Source organism: Ipomoea triloba, chromosome 5 (genome assembly GCF_003576645.1).
Source record: "Ipomoea triloba cultivar NCNSP0323 chromosome 5, ASM357664v1".
NCBI classification, from domain to species: Eukaryota; Viridiplantae; Streptophyta; class Magnoliopsida; order Solanales; family Convolvulaceae; genus Ipomoea; species Ipomoea triloba.
The window spans coordinates 25,869,147-25,887,471 of NC_044920.1; the positions used below are offsets into that span (position 1 = coordinate 25,869,147).

The window sequence follows — 18,325 nt, forward strand, 5'->3', positions numbered from 1 at the left end:
ATATATATATATATATATATATATATATATATATATATATATATATATATATATATATATATATATATATATATATATATATATATAATGCATCAATGAGCTTACCTGAAGACTATCAATCATTCTTTGGTAGTCTGAAACATGTGTGTTGATTGTGCCAACATTTTTCTGAAAGCAGGAAAAGAAAAGAATGCATCACTATTGATGAACTTTATTGCGATTTATGTCAAATTATCACCATGAATTTCTATAAATGAAGGGTAAATGAAGAGGCATATCAAAAAGAGAACCAATCTTGACTTGCATTAGGAATGGTAACCAGCAATAGATGTATTAATGCCAGAAACATTTTAACTACTAAGCTGGTAGCCTGGTAGATTTAGAGTTCCAATTTATCAGGTTTCCGAAAATGCTAATTTGCTAAATAAAAAGGATACGCTGTAGCTTCTATAATGTGACACTTTATCTGTGAGCACCATTGCATGAAACATTCAGGCATTGAACCAGAGAAGATTTCCCATTTTGGTCTAGGTTACATCTGGTATGTTGGAATTGCAACAGATGAGAATGGAATGAATATTGTCAAAGCTTTGATATTATTTAATCAGACTCAACTTGATTCAAGGAAATATATATTTTAAATCCTTCTTCCATGAAATATGCCTTCCATTTAGTAAAAGGAAAGATGGGTATGGAATAGAATGGTGATTCCTAACTCCTAAGCAATCATGACTCAAAGAAATGGACATACCAAATGAAGAAAAAGAATTAGAGAGATCATTGTGATTCATTCCAATATAAGTCCTACATGCCAAGCATGGCCTGAGTTGTTCACTAGCAAGAACATACAGACCAGGTACAAACTTCTGGTATCTTATTATAGGCAGATCATTAAGACAGCAAATAACACCATAAGATGAAATCAAGGAAAGAGTACCAATCGGATTAAATTAATGGCCTCTTAACACACAAAGAGCATCACAAGGAAAAAACCGAAATATCAGTTCTATTTCAATCATGTGCTGCAATCAATTTTACAATAAATCCTGATATGGTCATACTCACCTAGAATCTATACTATAAGATATTGGACTCTCACCTGAACATGTGTCCTAATTTCCTTTGCCCGGTCAGCATATTTCAAGGTATTAACAGTATGGTGGTACTGACTGTCTGCTGGAGATATAGTGGCAATCATTACCGTTTTAGAATTGCCACTCAGGCCATCTTTAAGAATACGTGTCAATTTGCTAGAAAAATCTGGAGATTAGTTTTCATTAATCAATAGGATGAAGACTTCATACTACTATAAGAATATAGATACCTGTTACGGTAAGGAACATAAGCAAGACCCTTCTTCTGTTGTTTTCCCAGAGCATTTATGCAGTTTGCTAAAGCAAGAAGTGATCTATTAATATTGGCACCATCCCTCAACTTCCTACCCACACTATTGGTTTCAGATGCTCGTTCACTGCATCATAAATTTCCTTTCAGACAGTTGTCCTATAGACTTAAGCAGGGAAAGAACTGTAGGATAAAAGAGGGAAAGGGGAGGGAGGCAGACCTTCCAGCTAGATCCACAAGTGCAAGTTTTCCTTTCATAACCTGATTGGGATACTTATTACTCTGTTTCCTTGTTACTGTTATCTCCAGCACTGCATGCGACCTGTCAATAGATACTACAGTTGAACTTTTCCTTTGAGCATTGGTCATTGTCTATGCTCATATTATTAAATAACTAATGGTGTTGTTGGAGAAAGTGTTGTAAAAACTGAACTTTTATACAGAGAGAGAGGGAGAGAAACTGGTAGTTATTTGTTTCAAGTAATTAGTTTGTTAAAACACTGAATTGTTTTGTTGATTTCTTCTTCTTTTGGTGATTCCTTTTACTTTTTGGAAGTGAATATTTTACTTTTCATGAATTATTGACACAGTTTATACACATTTCCAACCCCTGCATGAGAATATTCTATGCATACCCACTAGAAGCATCTGTTTTACTCACCGTGAGGATGTCAGATTGACTTCTGTGCTATCAGTTTTTCGCCTACTGTTCCCCAAATTTAAAAGCTCGAGAATTTTATCAGTTGAGTTCACCTAGATTTAAGTAGCAAGGTCAATGGACATGTAAGGATGCTAAAAAGCATACAGGTACGAGTCTTAAATATGCATTCTAATTAGTAAAAGAGGGAAGGAATAGAGGTACATTCTAAAATTGTTGTCAAATAAATTTCAAACCTTAATATATCAATTTAGAGTATGGCTCAGAAATTACATGACCTAATTAGGAAATTTAATTTTTATGTTGATGACTAGCACAAATTAGGAAATTTATAATGCAATACAGATACTTTTACTGTTTCATTCTTTCTTATCCAAATTGATCAATCATTTGAACAGTTGCATACACATTTCAAAATTGGCCAATAACAAGATTTCAAACCTTGATACACCTAAGACCAGCTACCACTATTCCTTGCTCTGGATCCTCCCTAAGTTCCAAGTGGCCGGATGATTTCTCAAGTAAGTCGTAAATAACCTGCACTCAGCAACAGAAGTGTCTACAATTTCAAACTTCAACTACTTAATATGTATATGTACGGATGAAACTTCCTACCTCATTATAGACTTCAAGGTAAGAGCAAGTAACTTCAAATTTGTCACAGCTATCATCCTGTTTGATAAGATCAAAAATTGAATTCAGACTCAGAACCATAAGCCCAGGGTCTTCTTGTGTCCCAACCATTGTGTATGTTTTACCACTGCAAAATAAAAAGTACTCAACCAATGTTAGAAGAAGAGCAGTATAAGTTGCTCTTTTTTGTTGAAATAAGAAATGGAATGAAATGAACAGATACAATAAATCACAGAAATCAAAGCACCAATATCCGAAAAATGTAATGGTCCCCTTGACCTTAGGAATGGAATATGAGATGCTATAGTATATTCTGTATACCTGCCTGTTGAACCATAAGCAAATATAGTCGCATTGAGGCCTTGAATGACCCCAACAACTGTAGGCCGAATACTTCTCTTGTAGACATCCTGAGCAAGGACAGCACTGATAAATTGAGTAATCATTTCTAGGGTAAAAAAAGCATTGACTATGAAGGGAGAGGCACTTTATGCAATGAGTACAGTCCCATGAATGAGAGATACTGGTATCATAAAATTTTGACATCTCAACCTACTAAAGTAGAAAACTGTGACTTTGCATGAGCAACATATGACTATAAAATTCCAGCGAAAGGTTACAGAAGACTCTTCTAGGTTATTCAAATTCTCCCTTGTTCAATGTCAATATGCTAGTGAGTGCCTGGTGTTTGAACATTAGTAAGATTTAATAAACACCTGGATTTGAGATTAAACTAAAATTGATTGCTTTGAATGAAGAAACCGCACTGATCACTGATGTACTTGGCACAGAAGGGGGGGCTACAATATTAAATCAATGGGACAGGTAACAAGGCAAATCAAACCAAAACTGAATTGATACAGATGGATTTCAGCTTCACTTCAAATTCTAAAATTTTTAGAAGAGAGCATGTGAGCTGGTGATTAACACACACACACACAAATGAAGTAGATGTCTGAAGTCAATAATGGTTTCAAAACAATTTCAAGAGGAAGTTCATTCTTTTGCATTGCTTTAGCAGTAAGGCAGTAAGCTATTGATTTGAAAATGAATACAAAAACCTTCACCAAATACAGAGAAAAAATGAAGGCATACCCAGTTGTAGGAATTAGGTCCAAACGCATGATCAAAACTATATCTCCTCTCTTTGGTTCTATTCTGTATGCGGTCCAGGTAGTTTTTTGACAGGTCAGGATCCAGAACAAGTACCTCCTGCATTCACATTATTGTGCATTGGCAAAAAAAATCATTTGAAATGCAATATGTGCAAGGAAAGAAAGACCAGATAACTAGAAACTTCCCGTGTAGATAAGTAAATCATATAGTTATAATCAAATCATTATTACATTAAATTCAGGAAAATGGAGTGTACGGAACAGAAAAATAGTTTACATTATCATTGTTCACTTCTACTATATTCCGACCCTGCTCTCTTTCCATCAGAGGTCTACATTTTACAGCAACCTATATCCAGAAGAGAACAACCATGAGAACAAAAGAAACGCACACAATAAAATCCAGAAAATAACAATGGAAGGAAAAACACTAACGGTAAGAGTAGTTGTTTTTCTGCTAGCAGGAGCTTTAATGCTTGGCATGTTTAACCACCATCCACACCAAAATTCACTTGAAATTCAACATTCTCCAAGATCAACGAAGATGAAACAATGCACCGGCTAAATTCGCAACCTCTAAATCCTACATCACAAAAACTAATAAGCTAAACTAAGCAATCCAAACTTCAACTCCTTCCCAAAAACAGCAACGAATTCAAACCTCTGAGAAAAACACGATGCAATGAGGCATGTCGTTACGCTTGCCGAAAACTAATAACAAATCCTTCAAAATATTCAAGCAATCAAAAAACGCGACATCTTTGTCGAAACGTGAGTCACAGTCAAACATTTCACGATGCTAACAGCAATGGATTGGAAGCGGAGGAAAGCTCCCGGGAGGCTTGGAGTTGGAAGGATTCAAACTCAATTACATCGAATTCCGGATGCATTTGCAAGCAAAAACGGTAACGGTGACGCCATGGCATTGAACGGTGGAAGCTGAGCTCATTAACGCAATCCTGTCGGCTCCGTTCACATTCCAATCGCCGGCGAGCAATCACATAAAACGACGAAACTAAAAATATCGATTCGTCTTTTTCGTTTGGCCGAGTCATATTTGAAAGGGAAGTATTGTCTGAGGCGGGGACCCTGTAATAACTGTGAGGACGGGCGGGTATCGTGGTCGCGTCTCGCGTTAGGTTCAGCACACACTACAAAATACAAATCATAAAATTCTCCAAAAATAGAACTCATTTAATTCTTAGATAATAAATTGTGTTTGAGTTAATACCCAATATAGTCCTCGACTATAGTGGTTTTGCTCAATTTAGTCCTAAGTGACTTTTTGTACTCTATTTAGTCCTCGACTTTAATGATTTTACCCATTTTAGTCCTCTGTTAAGAATTCTGTTTGTTGGGTGTTAATAACAAGGTTAACATGGTAATTTCATTTCTATTTTATTTTTTTTATCAAATTAATTATTAATTATATGTTCTATATATATTTACACAATTGCATACTAAAGACAAAGTAAATTATAATACTTTAGGAAAAAAAAAAAGAAAAAACAGTTTGCAAATAATGAGCAATTAGTTAACTTTGGCATATTGAAATTCTGATCACTTTTCAAATGAATTCAAATAGAAGCATTTTTAGTTATTTTCAAATGAATCCAACCACAAAGCAATTAGCAAATAATTAGCAAATAGCATTAATAGTAATGAATTCAAACTCAATCAATTAGCATTCTGTTCCTGTAGTATCAATACATTAGAGATACTAAGATAGAGATAAATTAGGACATATAATTAATAATTAATTTGATAAAATACAAAATAGAAATGAAATTACCATGTTAACCTTGTTATTAACACCCAACAAACATAATTCTTAACAGAGGACTAAAGTGAGTAAAACCATTAAAGTCGAGGACTAAATAGAGTACAAAAAGTCACTTAAGACTAAACTGAGTAAAACCACTATAGTCGAGGACTATATTGGGTATTAACTCAATTGTGTTTATTGATACATAATCGAATCCTGATAATTACAATAGTTATACCATCTACCATGAATCATATTGCATTGTTAACTCTGATTCACAAATTTTAACTTTCAATTAACACATTTTGTACCTACAGTTATAAACAAATAACTTAATAATTGCTAACACATAATATGATAACTACAGTACATAAACTATCAACTGCAGGTATAGAATGTCATAAACTATCAACTGCAGGTATAGAATGTGTCAACTACAGATACAAAATTTGAAGATTATTTTTAGACCAAGTCAACAATGCAAAGTAGACCCTAGTTCATCAGTTCATGGTATAACTTGCCTAATAATTATAATATAAATTTTTGTATCATTAAATTATCATTTCACTATAATAACATGAAGGAAGGAAAATTTTTACATTTTGTGGTCACGAAAATCTCCAAAAATAAAAGAGGGAAGAAAGGGCCAACAAGGAATTGGGCCAAAACAGAAAGATGAAATTACGTTTTTGTCTCTTAATCTACTTTTCAAAAAAAATGATTAACCTAACTTCTATAATTGTTATTAAAATAAAATTTAAGTTAATTATATATGGAATAATATCAATAATTCATATTCGAATAATCGAATCTACGGTTGTTGAACCTGAAAGATATACAATTGAATTTTTTATATATATATATAAAATAAAAATAAAAAATAAAAACCGTTATTACGGTTGAATTTAACTCGTCACACTCACACGTCAAGTGGGCAGTTTTAGCAATTTCCATTTTCGAGATTGGTTAAAAATGGATTGAATATTCTATAAAATATAAAAGATAAATATTCTGTACTTTTTAATATCTACAAATTAGCTGTGGGATAACTATTTGAACGATTTAACCTATTTTAAAGTGATATAATACTTATTAAAAAATAATTACTGATAAAATTAAGATCCAAATATCATATGATAAAAAATCAAATTCAAATATCATAAAATAAATAATATATTTAGACCAAGCCATAACGTTTTAACAATTAAATTGTTCAAAGTAAAATAAAATCATATAGATATTTCCGCTGCAAACTTCACTCTGACCAAGTTCTTATTTTACTTTTTTAGTGAGAATAATTGTGAAGAAAATTTTAAAAACCTTAGTGAGTCTATTCACACACCCCCCTTCCCCCTTTCTAGACTCACTCATCTTCTTATGGGGACCAACATATAGTTATGGTGAAGACATATTAAAAACAAAAACAAAACAAATAGCATGGAGGGTTTAACTTAATAGTTCAAGAGTGGTCGGAAGTCATACTCCAACGATAGGGTGGAGGTTCGGTTCGCACTGAAGACATGGGGTCACTGGAGACCCAAATTCCAAAAATTTGATCAAAGCTGATGAATAATCCCTGTGTGCAGAATATACATGCAAGGATGAAAATTAATGATTGATTGAGCGGCTCGTAATTTATCTCCTCTAGTGTACATGCGATTGACTGGGTGACTAAGCAGGAATTTTGAAAGTTTAGAATTTGTCTAAGAGTATCTCAATAGGAGGATTTTGCTTGATTTTTGCATGTGAGAAATTGAGGTGGTAGAAAGAGATCATGAATAGATATTTAAAAAAAAAGAAAAAAAAGAAAAAAAAAAGAAGAAGATCTTTGCAGGAGAGCTTGATTTTTGTCAGTAATGGATCCCACTGCTATTAGCAACACTCTCCTTGGTGCACGTTGAGGCACCAACGGGGTGCATTAATCTAACTTTCTTTTTTTCTTTCAAATTTTATTTTCTAGATTTTGTTTTGCTTCTTTTTTTTTCCTCTCATTTTAGGCATCCCCTCCCATATTCTATTTCATAATCATACTGTAAAAACTTCTTAAAAATCTATCGGAGATGCTCTAATGTAAGTTAGAAAGTTAATGTATCCAAAAACAAAAAAAAAAAAAAGAAAAAAACAAATTGGGATAGTGCAAGAAATAGAGAAAAATTGTGGGGCATTTACGTAAATATACCACTCAATCATTCCATCCTTGTGGAAATGAAAAGAGATGACTAAGATCCCACGCAAGCAATCCACACAGCGGATCACACTTCAACTGCCAATATTCCTTCCCGGGTTAGCGAATAGCGATACTTCTTTCTTTCTACTTCCATTCATTCATTCAGTTTAATTAATTAATTAATTAATTTTTTTGCTACTATATGCCCAAAATTAAAATTTTTTTGTCTATTTTACTTGTAATTAGTCAAATCATTTGTTTTCATATCGGTGTTGTTATCATTCCCTTGCAGTTATTGATGCTGATCCTAACAGGTGTTGATCTTATCTGCATAGCATTATACTTTATAAAATATGTGTTTCATGTGCTGTGATTTATTTATTGTTTTCATCTTCGTCCTGATTGGTGGAAACTCGGCTTGATTTGAGTCGCTTAATTGCACTGCTTGCGTTCTTCGAGCTCTGCGTTTGATATGCACTTAGAAATTCTCAGTGGAAAGCATAATATGAGTTTTGAGTTTTGTGCGCTAATGTTGGTGTCCGTCTAGCATAATTTGTAAAGGATTTATTGCACTTGTGTAAGAGGTTAATGCTGATGTGCGGGAACCCACGCCTGGTAGCTATTTTAGGCTCAGTTGATTCTGGATGGTAGATTGTGCGCAATCATAAGGCATAGCCGCATAGGTGGATAATTCGTTGAAGTTGTTGTTATATATGTTCACCGCTGCTAGTGGATTGGCTTTTGTTTCTTTAAGCTCAAGCATTTAGGGATTTGATGACTAATGATTATGCACTTTTGTGTTTAAATACCTGCAGCTTAGTATAATACATTCTCAATGATATAAATGAAACTATATAACTAATTTCTCTGTATTTGCCTCGATGTTATTGGCTTAGCCTGTGACCTCTTCCCCATGACTTACCCCACTTGAAGAATAAAAGGTGATGTAGGTAGTTGGATAAAGGATAGATTTAGAACACAGTACTCTCGCATCATGCCAGGTTTGGGAATCAAGATGTATTATTCATTGTGATCTATTTTTATGGAAGTTATTCAGTCCTTGAACTCATGACCCGATATGGTCATTGGCCAAGCGATTGGTCATTACATCATGCCTGACATTCATAAGAGTATGTTGGATTTGAGTGAAACTCTCTGGTGTAGTATACTCTAAAGATTTAAAACATCTTTCTTCATTAATATAGATGTAGTTACTTCAAAAATCATTACCACAAGTAATTGCTAGTATTTGTGAATTTGGAGGGAGGTATAATGGCCCCCCTTGTCTCCTGTTTGCTGAACCAAAGATATAGCACTATTCAGGTGATAGAATTTCATGGAAAATAAAAGAAGTATAATCTGCTTATGTACTGAGTGTGTTAATATTATTAATACTTGTTTTACGCAACTCAATGTGCAGTTTATTGTTTTGATGTTGTACCCACAAACGATATATGTCCCTTGGGAGTTCTTGACAACAAAAACCATATTCACTAGTGGTTAGGAATCTTTAATAGGACATTTAATATAACTCAAAGAAGTTAGAACAAGACACAGGACATGGAGGGTTTACTGTGCATCCATACATTATGTTCTAAACCCAGTTTTCTGAATTGTGCTTTTCACTTTCCTCAATCCTCACTACAATTTCCCTTTTTTTTGTTTCTTTTTTAAATTTACATGTGAGGGGAAGGGGAATTAAACTCAGATACCTTTTACATAAGTTCTCAAGTCAATGACACTGGACTGCAATGCCCTTTGCTGTCTATAAAAGTGATTCTTGTTCAATGGTTGGAAGCTTAATGTTGCACAAGTAGTTCTGATAGATTGTCCTATTGATAATCTTCTCTGATTCCTAGTTTTAAGAATACCTGTTGGCATTAATTTAGTCATAATTCATTTTTTATATGCTTGCATTTGTCACACCTAAGTTGCTTGCAATAAATTTGATTGTGTTTTTAGTTTTAATGTTAATGCAGCATTCAGAATATGATAAATGGATTCTATTTAGTGTATAAAACAGACTGATGCATGGTTGTCTGTCACAGGCTCCATGGTGATATTTTTCTGTTCTTCACTTATTCTTTCTTCTTGGTTTTGAGTTTTGGCAATCCGTTGAATCACTCAGAGGCTATCAAAAAACTGATCCTACCGTTCTCTTTTCTTCTAGGTGGTAAATAGTACATAAGCTGCCATTAACAACAAGATCTCTGACAGATAAGAAATGGAGCTGAATAGCATCAAAGATGCTTTTGATCGGGTGACAAATAATAAGAGGCTATCGGCTTCTAAATCTGAAGAAATAATAGAACAAGTTGGCCTAGAAATAGAACAGGCTCTAATCAGATTACAGTCAGTTAATGATGCATCACCAACCAATCACAGGTTCGTCCTTACTGAGCTAAAGACCAAGTTGAAGGATATTGCTCCATTGACTCATCTGGAAAGCACACAGAAAGAGCTAAACATTGCATTAAGCAAGTATCTAAAGATACTTGAAAAATCCTTCATTCCTGATATATCAAAGGCCTACAGAAATGTTGATTGTGATATCCATACGGTAAACCAGATAATTGCTAGTCATTTCTATCGCGGTGGCCTGTTTGATATTGGTGATTGTTTTATAGATGAGTCAATGGAACCAGAAGCTGCAGCCAGTAAGTCTCCTTTCTTGGAAATGTACCCAATCCTTGAAGCCATGAGATCTCAGAACCTGCAACCTGCTCTGAGTTGGGCTGCCGCTAACCATGAGAAACTTGAGCAGAGTGGGTCTGATATCGAAATGAAACTTCACCGCCAACATTTTGTGGAAATTTTACAAAACAGAGGTAGAGATGAGGCTCTAGATTATGCTAGAACTGTCTTCCCACCCTTTGGTGCCAAATACATGTCAGAAATCCAGAAGCTCATGGCCTGTCTTTTGTGGGCTGGAAAACTTGATTCCTCACCATACTCTGATCTTCTGTCCCCTGTACATTGGGACAAACTGGGAGAGGAGCTTACCCGCGAATTCTGCAATCTCATAGGCCAATCCTATGAGAGTCCCTTGAGCGTGACAATTGCAGCTGGAGTTCAGGGGCTGCCAACTCTTCTGAAGCTAGCAAATGTGATGACAATGAAAAGGCAGGAATGGCAATCAATGAAGCAGTTGCCAGTTCCCGTCGACCTGGACAGAGAATTCCAATTTCATTCCATCTTCGTGTGTCCTGTGAGCCGGGATCAGGCAACCGATGAAAACCCACCAATGTTGTTGTCATGTGGGCACGTTCTTTGTAAGCAATCCATCACAAAGCTATCCAAGAACAACAGCGCACGGCCTTTCAAATGCCCTTATTGCCCATCTGAGATTGAAGCAGGTCAGTGTAGGCAATTATACATCTGAGGCTGGTTTGATTATGCATCTTCATTCCTCCTTTTTTTCATGTCTCCTGTGATGTTGTATCCTTCACTTGGTCTTGAGCCTTGGCTGTGTTTCGTTGTGTACTTTCTGGTAAATATAATTGTGTATATATGCAATTTGCCGTTGTTTCCGTCTCAAAAAGTTTGTTCTTATCAGCAGCCTATATCAAGCTAGTTTCAACCACTCAATTGTGCAAATGTCACGACCCATGCACAAATGACACATTTGGTAATGTTTATTGTCGGTGCAAGTTTTGTTTTGGAAAAAGACAGATTTTGGTTTCTAACGTTAAGATTTTGTTCTTTCTTTCAAAAAAAAAAACGTTAAGATTTTGTTAATATTCACTTGACTAAAAAGTTCAAGACTAAATTTATAATGACGTGTAAAGTTTGAGTCCATTTATATGTAGCACCTAAGAAGAGTTGCAGCAGGATTAAGATGCATATAAATTATTCTTATCCTATTGGATGAGGATACTAAATTATCATTTTTACTAGTCTAGTAGTGAGCGATCTATTAATGTAACTATGAATCTATATTATACGCTCTAAAATAGTTTTTATTAGAGATATTGAATGTTATGTGAAAAAAATAAATATTCTCTCTTAAAAGTTTATCAAGTAAAAAAATTTTAGGCTATTATAATAATAATTATAATTATTGTAAAACTTATTAAATGTAATAATTTCATATAAAGATTAACTTTTGTGTGTAATTTTAGCTTGCTAATTTATTAACTCGGTCTATAAAAAAAAATCAATTTAACTTGAAATAAATATTACATTTTTACAATACAATTTCTTATTATTTTAAGATTTTTATAATATCTTAGATTGTAATGATACGTTTTTTTTTCCAAAGTTGTACGTTATATTTTATTAGTTTAATACTCCATAACATTAAGTTTATTTAGTATTAATATATATACAATTTATATATTTAAAAATTACATTAAAAGTACTATTAAACACAAATCAAATTTAAAAATCATTAAAATTTTGTTAAAGAAAATAAGGAAAGAAAAAAGAGATTGTTTGATTAATAATAAGATAGAGGAAATACTTTACTTTGTATTTTATGTTAGTTAAAAACTTATGCTTTTTGAAATAATGTTAAATGCTAAATTTGAAATTCAAAAATCAAATAAAACATGAATTGACATTTCAAAATTTGCAATATTTTTTTATGATTAAGGAAATTTGTAATCAATATATGAAAATAATGTGCATGGAATAAAAAATTAATCTTATATAATAGTCTAATTACATTAAAGCAATAAATTCAATTAAAAAGGTATTAATAAAAAATCAAACTCATAAGCAATTTGATATGAGTGAGACCGTTTTATGGATCGTTATCCGTGACATAAGTTGAGTCAATATGAAAATGTAATATTTATACTGAAAAATATAATAATAATAATGAATAAAGTTAGCTTCTTAATTTTAAGAAAAAAATATAATACATTTAAATTAAAATATAAAAATATTATATTTATTCTCTCCATTACTATTATAATTTTTTAATATAAATATTACAAATTTATCTTAATCTGCCTGTAGCATGAACAAAAATCCTAACACCAGTGAGACAAGTTTTTGGTGTTTGATATACGATGTTGAGTGTGAAATGTGCATATGTAAATAGACACAAAAAAGTGATCCGTATATGGAGAAGGAACCGACTCAAGTCTTACCTGTCAAGACTCGTCGTCTTTGACTCTTTGTATATCGTCGGTCCCATTCCCCAACCACCATCTATCACCCTCTTATATACACCGCTCCCTCCACTCACTCTCACTCTCTCTCTCTCTCTCTATATATCTCCACTGTTTATATTCAAATCTACAGTGGCAATGATATATGGGTAAAGTCACCAGATGGTTTCGCGAGCTTCTGGGCTCCAAAAAGCCGTTTTCACCGTCGGCTAAGGATAAGAATAGGAGAAAGGCGACCTCTTGTTCCAATTCCGGTGCCGAAAATAGCGGCGGAGTTTCCGGAGAGCCTCGCAGCAGCAGTTATGCAAATGACGGTGTGGACTGTTTGGACGATGCTAACAAGCACGCGATAGCTGTGGCTGCCGCCACCGCGGTGGTGGCTGAGGCGGCTCTCGCGGCGGCGCAGGCGGCCGCGGAGGTTGTGAGGTTGACGAGCGTAGGGAATGGGACGGCGGCGTTGGTTAAACGCCGCCGTGATTGGGCTGCGGTTAAAATACAGTCAGAATTTCGAGCGTATCTGGTTAGTACCTTTCTTTTACTCCAAACAAAGCATTTTTACAACAAATTTTTACCTCAAATACACTTACCTAACCTGATATGTCTTTCCTAGTCAAGAGTGATGCTACCTTGCCTTGCCCGGCAAGGCAGTGGGACCCATACTGGTGGGATTACTGCACCAGTGATGCAGTGATCCCATCATCGAATCCTAGTGGGATTACTGCACTATGCAGTGATCCCATTCTCTAAGTCGCTGAGTGATATTGATTTAACCCTCCACTATTCGGGTTTAAGTGTGTTATGAAGGACATGTTGGTGAATACAACTAATGTTGGACATTAATATGTTTATGGTGAGTTACATGAATGATGTATTTGTTGTAGACAATTTATTTTGTGGTGGAAGCTCATTTGACTCCCAAATCATTGACATGGGGTTGAATAGGATTCTGATCCAACCTTAATTAGGTTTTTTGAGTGTGTTTTTTTTGTACTTTTGGACTTGTCTGCAGGCAGATATCCCTGTATCAGTCAACCCATATTTGGTTTATGTGCCTTGATCCTCATCTCTCAGTATCCCATGTAATCAATTAATGGTACTATGATTACTGTGGAAGACAATTCAAAGGTGTAGACCACCACGTTTTATGACTTATTCTATCAGTACTATGGTTTTTAATGTATGGAGCAGTACTATGATAATGACTGCCTAACCAACATCAACTTTATTAAAGGTAATCCCTTGAAGAAAAGTCTAATACTTCCTGTGAGTGAGGAAAGAGTTATGGCGAACGGACTATTGATCTAATAGTCCTTCTTGGTTTGAACCGGTTAACTATGACAAGTTAGGCTGGTTTACGTGGTCATTTGTCGGCTAGGTCACAAGGCATGGTTTCCCTTGTCACTCAAAAAAAACATGGACCTTCTTGGTTTGAACTGGTCAGTTACGACAACTTAGGCTTGTTTACCTGGTAGTTATTTGTTGGCTAGGTCACAAAGGCGGGGTTTCCCTAGTCACTCAAAAAAAACATGGCTTTGAGAATCTTCTAACTGGTTCAGGTCACAACTACCTTTGAGACATACTTATACAATGGACTATAGTGTTTAATGTAGTACTTGATTACTTGTCCTTGCGTTTGAGCAATTGGATATGAGTGAGATATCATTAGTGGATGCAATAAAAGCGGATAAAAGTCTCTCCATTATTTTATCAGATTATTCTTTTCAAGCATGTATGTTACTATTTTGCTATTATGGTGTTTCCTTTGTACTCTGATTCCATGTTTCATAATGATGTAGTAGGAATCTTGTCCGCTAATTCAAAGTCAGTTGCTTGATCTTAGTAGTTAAAACATTCATGTGTGACAGTCTCCTGTTGTGTTTATGGTTTTTTGTAATTTTAAGAGGTGCATTTGTAGGCTAGGAAGGCGTTAAGGGCACTCAAGGGACTGGTAAAACTTCAAGCACTCGTGAGAGGCCGCATAGTCAGGAAACAAAGTGCAGATATGCTCAGGCGCATGCAGGCAATGGCTCGAATTCAAGCCCGGGCCTGCGCGAGTCGAGCTTTAGTTTCTGACTGTTCTCACTCTAGTGACGAGGCCTCACAAACTCATCGCCCTGTGAGTATGATGCGCCCTTCACAATGGCTCGAATACATTCGATTGCAGTTATGTATTGATTAGTAAATATCTTCTACCACCAATTATCTGCAGGGCATTGCATCTCGCGACAAACATGACCTGCAACAACGTTCCTACAGTTCTACTCATCGGGGGTCAAATTTGAAGGTATTCACTCACTTTAAATTCAAACCAATTTGTTTTTTCTTTATTGTGACCAAAAAAAAAAACAATTTTCTATTTTGGGTCTCTGTAGATTCCGAGAACTAGGTTGTTGGTTCTGTCTCTGTAGATTCCTATTTCTTTATTATCAAACAAATTCCTCTGTTCTGTTATACAGAGTTGTTATTCCAAATCGAATATGAATGAGAATGTAAGCATGGGAAGGAAGGATTTATGCTCAAAATGGTTAGATCGTTGGATGGAAGAACATGCATGGAACAATTACGAGAATTCTGACCTCAAGGACGGGGGAGCTGATGATGAGAAGAGTGACAAGATACTCGAGATTGATACTTGGAAGCCTCGCCAGAATTCACAGTATTTTTCGGCATGGAATGACAGTGGGCAGGGAAATAGAACCAACAACAACTCTATGCCAAGCCATTCTAATATGAAGAAGCCAAGCCCTAGCCTTTCTTCTGCAGAAGTCTCCTCGTCTCTAAGGTCGATAATATTCCCTCAAGACCCCGAAAAGCCAGCTGCTGCATGGACACTCGAGCACAGCCCGGGTTTCCATTCTTTACTGTCTAGACCTGGGAGCAGCAGCGGAAGCCAAAGAGGAGGCCCCTTCGTCCCTAGCACGAGTACCACGTTCTGTGGCTACCCGAGCTACCCAAACTTCATGGCTTACACAGAGTCATCCTTGGCCAAAGCACGGTCCCAGAGTGCACCGAGGCAAAGAATGCAGCTGAAGCTCGCAAATGTTCTTCATGACACAGACACAATCTCAGAAAAGGGATGGAGCTCTCGCCCTAGCCTCAGCAGCAAGGCTTATCCGGGATCCAGTCGCCTAGGTTGAGACACGACAATCAGTGTCTTGTGAGGATTTAGCTCGAAATGTTTTTTGTTGCCAGCCATGTTTCATGTAAATGTTTGATGACTTGTACCAAGATCCTGGGAATAATATATCACTCCCCAAAGTGTATTAGCAACACTCCAAGTATACCTTAATCTACTCAAAACAGTTCTGTGTACTACTGAAACAAAAGCAAAGCTAAAAGAAACAGTGCAAAAATTTTCTGCTGTTGTGCTTGAAAAAGACAGTAAAATCACACTGAACATAAATTCTCAGAGTTGTAAACACAAGTGCAAAAGCAGTGTATATATGGGAAGAATCAACTCTACAAACTATATAGGATCTACAACTAATGAAGAAGTAATCAAGTTTCATCACACTTCCATTTACTAGTCGGCACACAGCTCAGGTAGCGGCACCAATGGCAACGATGATACCCATTCTCCCCGCGGAACAGCATAACCAAACCTACTGAAAACCTGCAAATCGTTGTTTCAAGAACAGGTTAGACCGTGTAAGCTAAACCTAAAAGACTAAAAGCCACCAACAATTACAGCCAAGAAACTTGTGTGAAGTTACCCTGCTATCAGTAAAACCAGAGATGCAAACCACAGCGCATATTGATAAGGCTTGTACTTGGATTTGACACGAATCTCAGCTGGAAGATTCCTACGTTCTATCCACCCTAACTGAGGCCGGGGCAGCAAGACAAAGCCAAGGAGGAAACCTGTCAAGAATCCACCGATGTGGGCAAAATTGTCAACGTGTGGCAGGATTCCGACTGCAAGATTGAAGATCACGATCACCAGAAGTGTGAGTAAAGCAGCAACCTATCAACAGCAGAAGTGAAAGTTAGGAGAGTGCAAGAGGATGATTAGACAGACATTAAAAGAAATGTATCTCGCCCACCTTGTTGGTATAAATTGACCAATTAGTAAGAAGCTCAGAAAGCATTGCTCCAAGAAGCCCAAAAAGAGCCCCCGAAGCACCAACAGATGTACTCCTCTGTATGAACAACGAAGAAAGCACACTCCCCCCAAATCCTGACAAGAAGTAGATAATTCCAATCCGAACTGCCATACAATAACAAAATGATCAAAACAACGAAAGTTCAACCTAGAGGAAAAAGGAATTCCAACGAGAGCTTGAATGTTGTCAAGAGCGGCATACCAAAGCCACATTGCTGCTCAAGACGAATGCCAATAATCACAAGACTCAGCATATTTACAACCAGGTGAATAACCCCAGCATGTAACCAGATACATGATATAAGCCTCCATCCTTGATGATGATGCACAACCTTGTCCCACTCAAGACCACCCATCTTCCTTAATCTTCATCAAGAACAAAATGGCAATTGTAAGTAATACAATCCCCCCTTAGCTTTCAAAAAGAGAACAAATTTTGCATAATCCTGAACTGGCCATGCCATCACTCTTGAAGGCAGAATGGAGCACAGTAAGACGCTTGATCAATACCTATTAGTTTTACATATTTACTAGCAAAAATTACAACTTTGAACATGGAATCCTGTAAAAACTTACAGGCTGTTCTCATCCACTCATATGCTTTCTTACATAACCGGCATTTCAGTCACTCTATCACTTATTCCCTTTCAATTCATGTAATCCTATTCATGCATACCATACAGTGTAATTTGAATTCTTACTTTATTCACACCTTATTCTTTTCCCACCTAATTACAATTATTTCCCCCTAATTCATTCCTTCCCACCAAAGGCAGCCTTAGATTTTTATTCCTGTTGATATACGTGGGAGCTAAGTAGTAGAAATTCCACTTCACTCACAGTGAAATTTAGCCTAAGAAACTACCCAAACAACTCATTTAGTGAAGGAAAACTTAATTGGCAACACAAAGTCTCCACCTTTTCAATGAGAAACATGCGATCAGGCACAACCCACCAATATAAACAGACCAAGAAACAAACAAACAAAAAGAAAAAAAAAAAGAAGAAGCATACTTTAACTACATAAATAGAGATGGCAATTATGATATTGAGAGAAAAGGAGAGAGGGGCGATGAAGAAGAGTGTACTGACGTGGAAGCAGAAGGCCCAAAGAGAGGATTCTCATGGAGGGGCTGGAAAGCGAACCGTCCGAGAAAACTAGCCACACAGCCGTTTGTATGCTTAGGACAATCGTTAACGTACAAGGTAACAACGAAGAGCGCAATATTGGCCACGACGAACACAGGGATGAGCCACGAAATCCAATGGCTATCCCCATCATCCTCGTCGATCGCCGCCGCGTAATTCCCTCCCCTCTTCTTCTTCTTCTTCTCCCCCGCGCTCTCAATATCAATATCGCCCCTCCGCATCGCCGGAATATCTCTCTAGATTCTCGTTCTCGGTGGTGTCTCTCTGAGCGAGAC

General features: G+C 36.1%; 4 protein-coding genes across 9 annotated transcripts in view; 2 read left to right on the forward strand and 2 right to left on the reverse strand.

Annotated features, from left to right (window-relative positions):
* The window catches only part of LOC116019950 (kinesin-like protein KIN-8B), a 7,680-nt gene extending 2,888 nt beyond the window's left edge, over positions 1-4,792 (reverse strand). Inside the window, exons 1-12 of one of the 2 annotated variants that reach the window (XM_031260353.1) lie at positions 4,412-4,792; positions 4,186-4,333; positions 4,028-4,099; positions 3,731-3,847; positions 2,957-3,045; positions 2,618-2,762; positions 2,444-2,539; positions 2,006-2,097; positions 1,565-1,666; positions 1,325-1,471; positions 1,100-1,250; positions 106-168 (exon numbers count right to left, since the gene is read on the reverse strand). In XM_031260353.1, the coding sequence (XP_031116213.1) occupies positions 106-168; positions 1,100-1,250; positions 1,325-1,471; positions 1,565-1,666; positions 2,006-2,097; positions 2,444-2,539; positions 2,618-2,762; positions 2,957-3,045; positions 3,731-3,847; positions 4,028-4,099; positions 4,186-4,233 (1,122 nt within the window). In that variant the 5' untranslated portion in view covers positions 4,234-4,333; positions 4,412-4,792. The other variant, XM_031260354.1, reaches the window with a different exon arrangement.
* A 2,936-nt stretch (positions 4,793-7,728) lies between these two features.
* LOC116020036 (protein RMD5 homolog) lies at positions 7,729-11,320 on the forward strand. 3 transcript variants are annotated; one of them, XM_031260486.1, is made up of 2 exons: positions 7,729-7,798; positions 9,853-11,320. In XM_031260486.1, the coding sequence occupies exon 2, from the start codon at positions 9,907-9,909 to the stop codon at positions 11,062-11,064; it is 1,158 nt and encodes a 385-aa protein (XP_031116346.1). In that variant the 5' UTR covers positions 7,729-7,798; positions 9,853-9,906; the 3' UTR covers positions 11,065-11,320. The 3 variants fall into 3 exon arrangements, with proteins under 3 accessions (XP_031116346.1, XP_031116348.1, XP_031116347.1); XM_031260488.1 differs by lacking the exon at positions 7,729-7,798 and adding an exon at positions 7,829-7,996; XM_031260487.1 differs by lacking the exon at positions 7,729-7,798 and adding an exon at positions 8,040-8,365.
* Positions 11,321-12,802: 1,482 nt separating this feature from the next.
* LOC116019806 (protein IQ-DOMAIN 31-like) lies at positions 12,803-16,111 on the forward strand. The gene is made up of 4 exons (XM_031260140.1): positions 12,803-13,319; positions 14,715-14,915; positions 15,009-15,083; positions 15,256-16,111. The coding sequence occupies exons 1-4, from the start codon at positions 12,945-12,947 to the stop codon at positions 15,934-15,936; spliced, it is 1,332 nt and encodes a 443-aa protein (XP_031116000.1). The 5' UTR covers positions 12,803-12,944; the 3' UTR covers positions 15,937-16,111.
* Positions 16,112-16,162: 51 nt separating this feature from the next.
* Positions 16,163-18,325, reverse strand: LOC116019808 (RHOMBOID-like protein 2). Of its 3 annotated transcripts, none has more exons than XM_031260141.1 (5): positions 17,994-18,325; positions 17,050-17,267; positions 16,843-16,976; positions 16,513-16,763; positions 16,163-16,412 (listed from the first exon to the last, which is right to left on the reverse strand). In XM_031260141.1, exons 1-5 carry the CDS (start codon positions 18,269-18,271, stop codon positions 16,298-16,300), a joined length of 996 nt encoding a protein of 331 aa, XP_031116001.1. In that variant the 5' UTR covers positions 18,272-18,325; the 3' UTR covers positions 16,163-16,297. The 3 variants fall into 3 exon arrangements, with proteins under 3 accessions (XP_031116001.1, XP_031116003.1, XP_031116002.1); XM_031260143.1 differs by having other exon boundaries at positions 17,104-17,267; positions 17,994-18,324; XM_031260142.1 differs by having other exon boundaries at positions 16,843-17,006; positions 17,104-17,267; positions 17,994-18,321.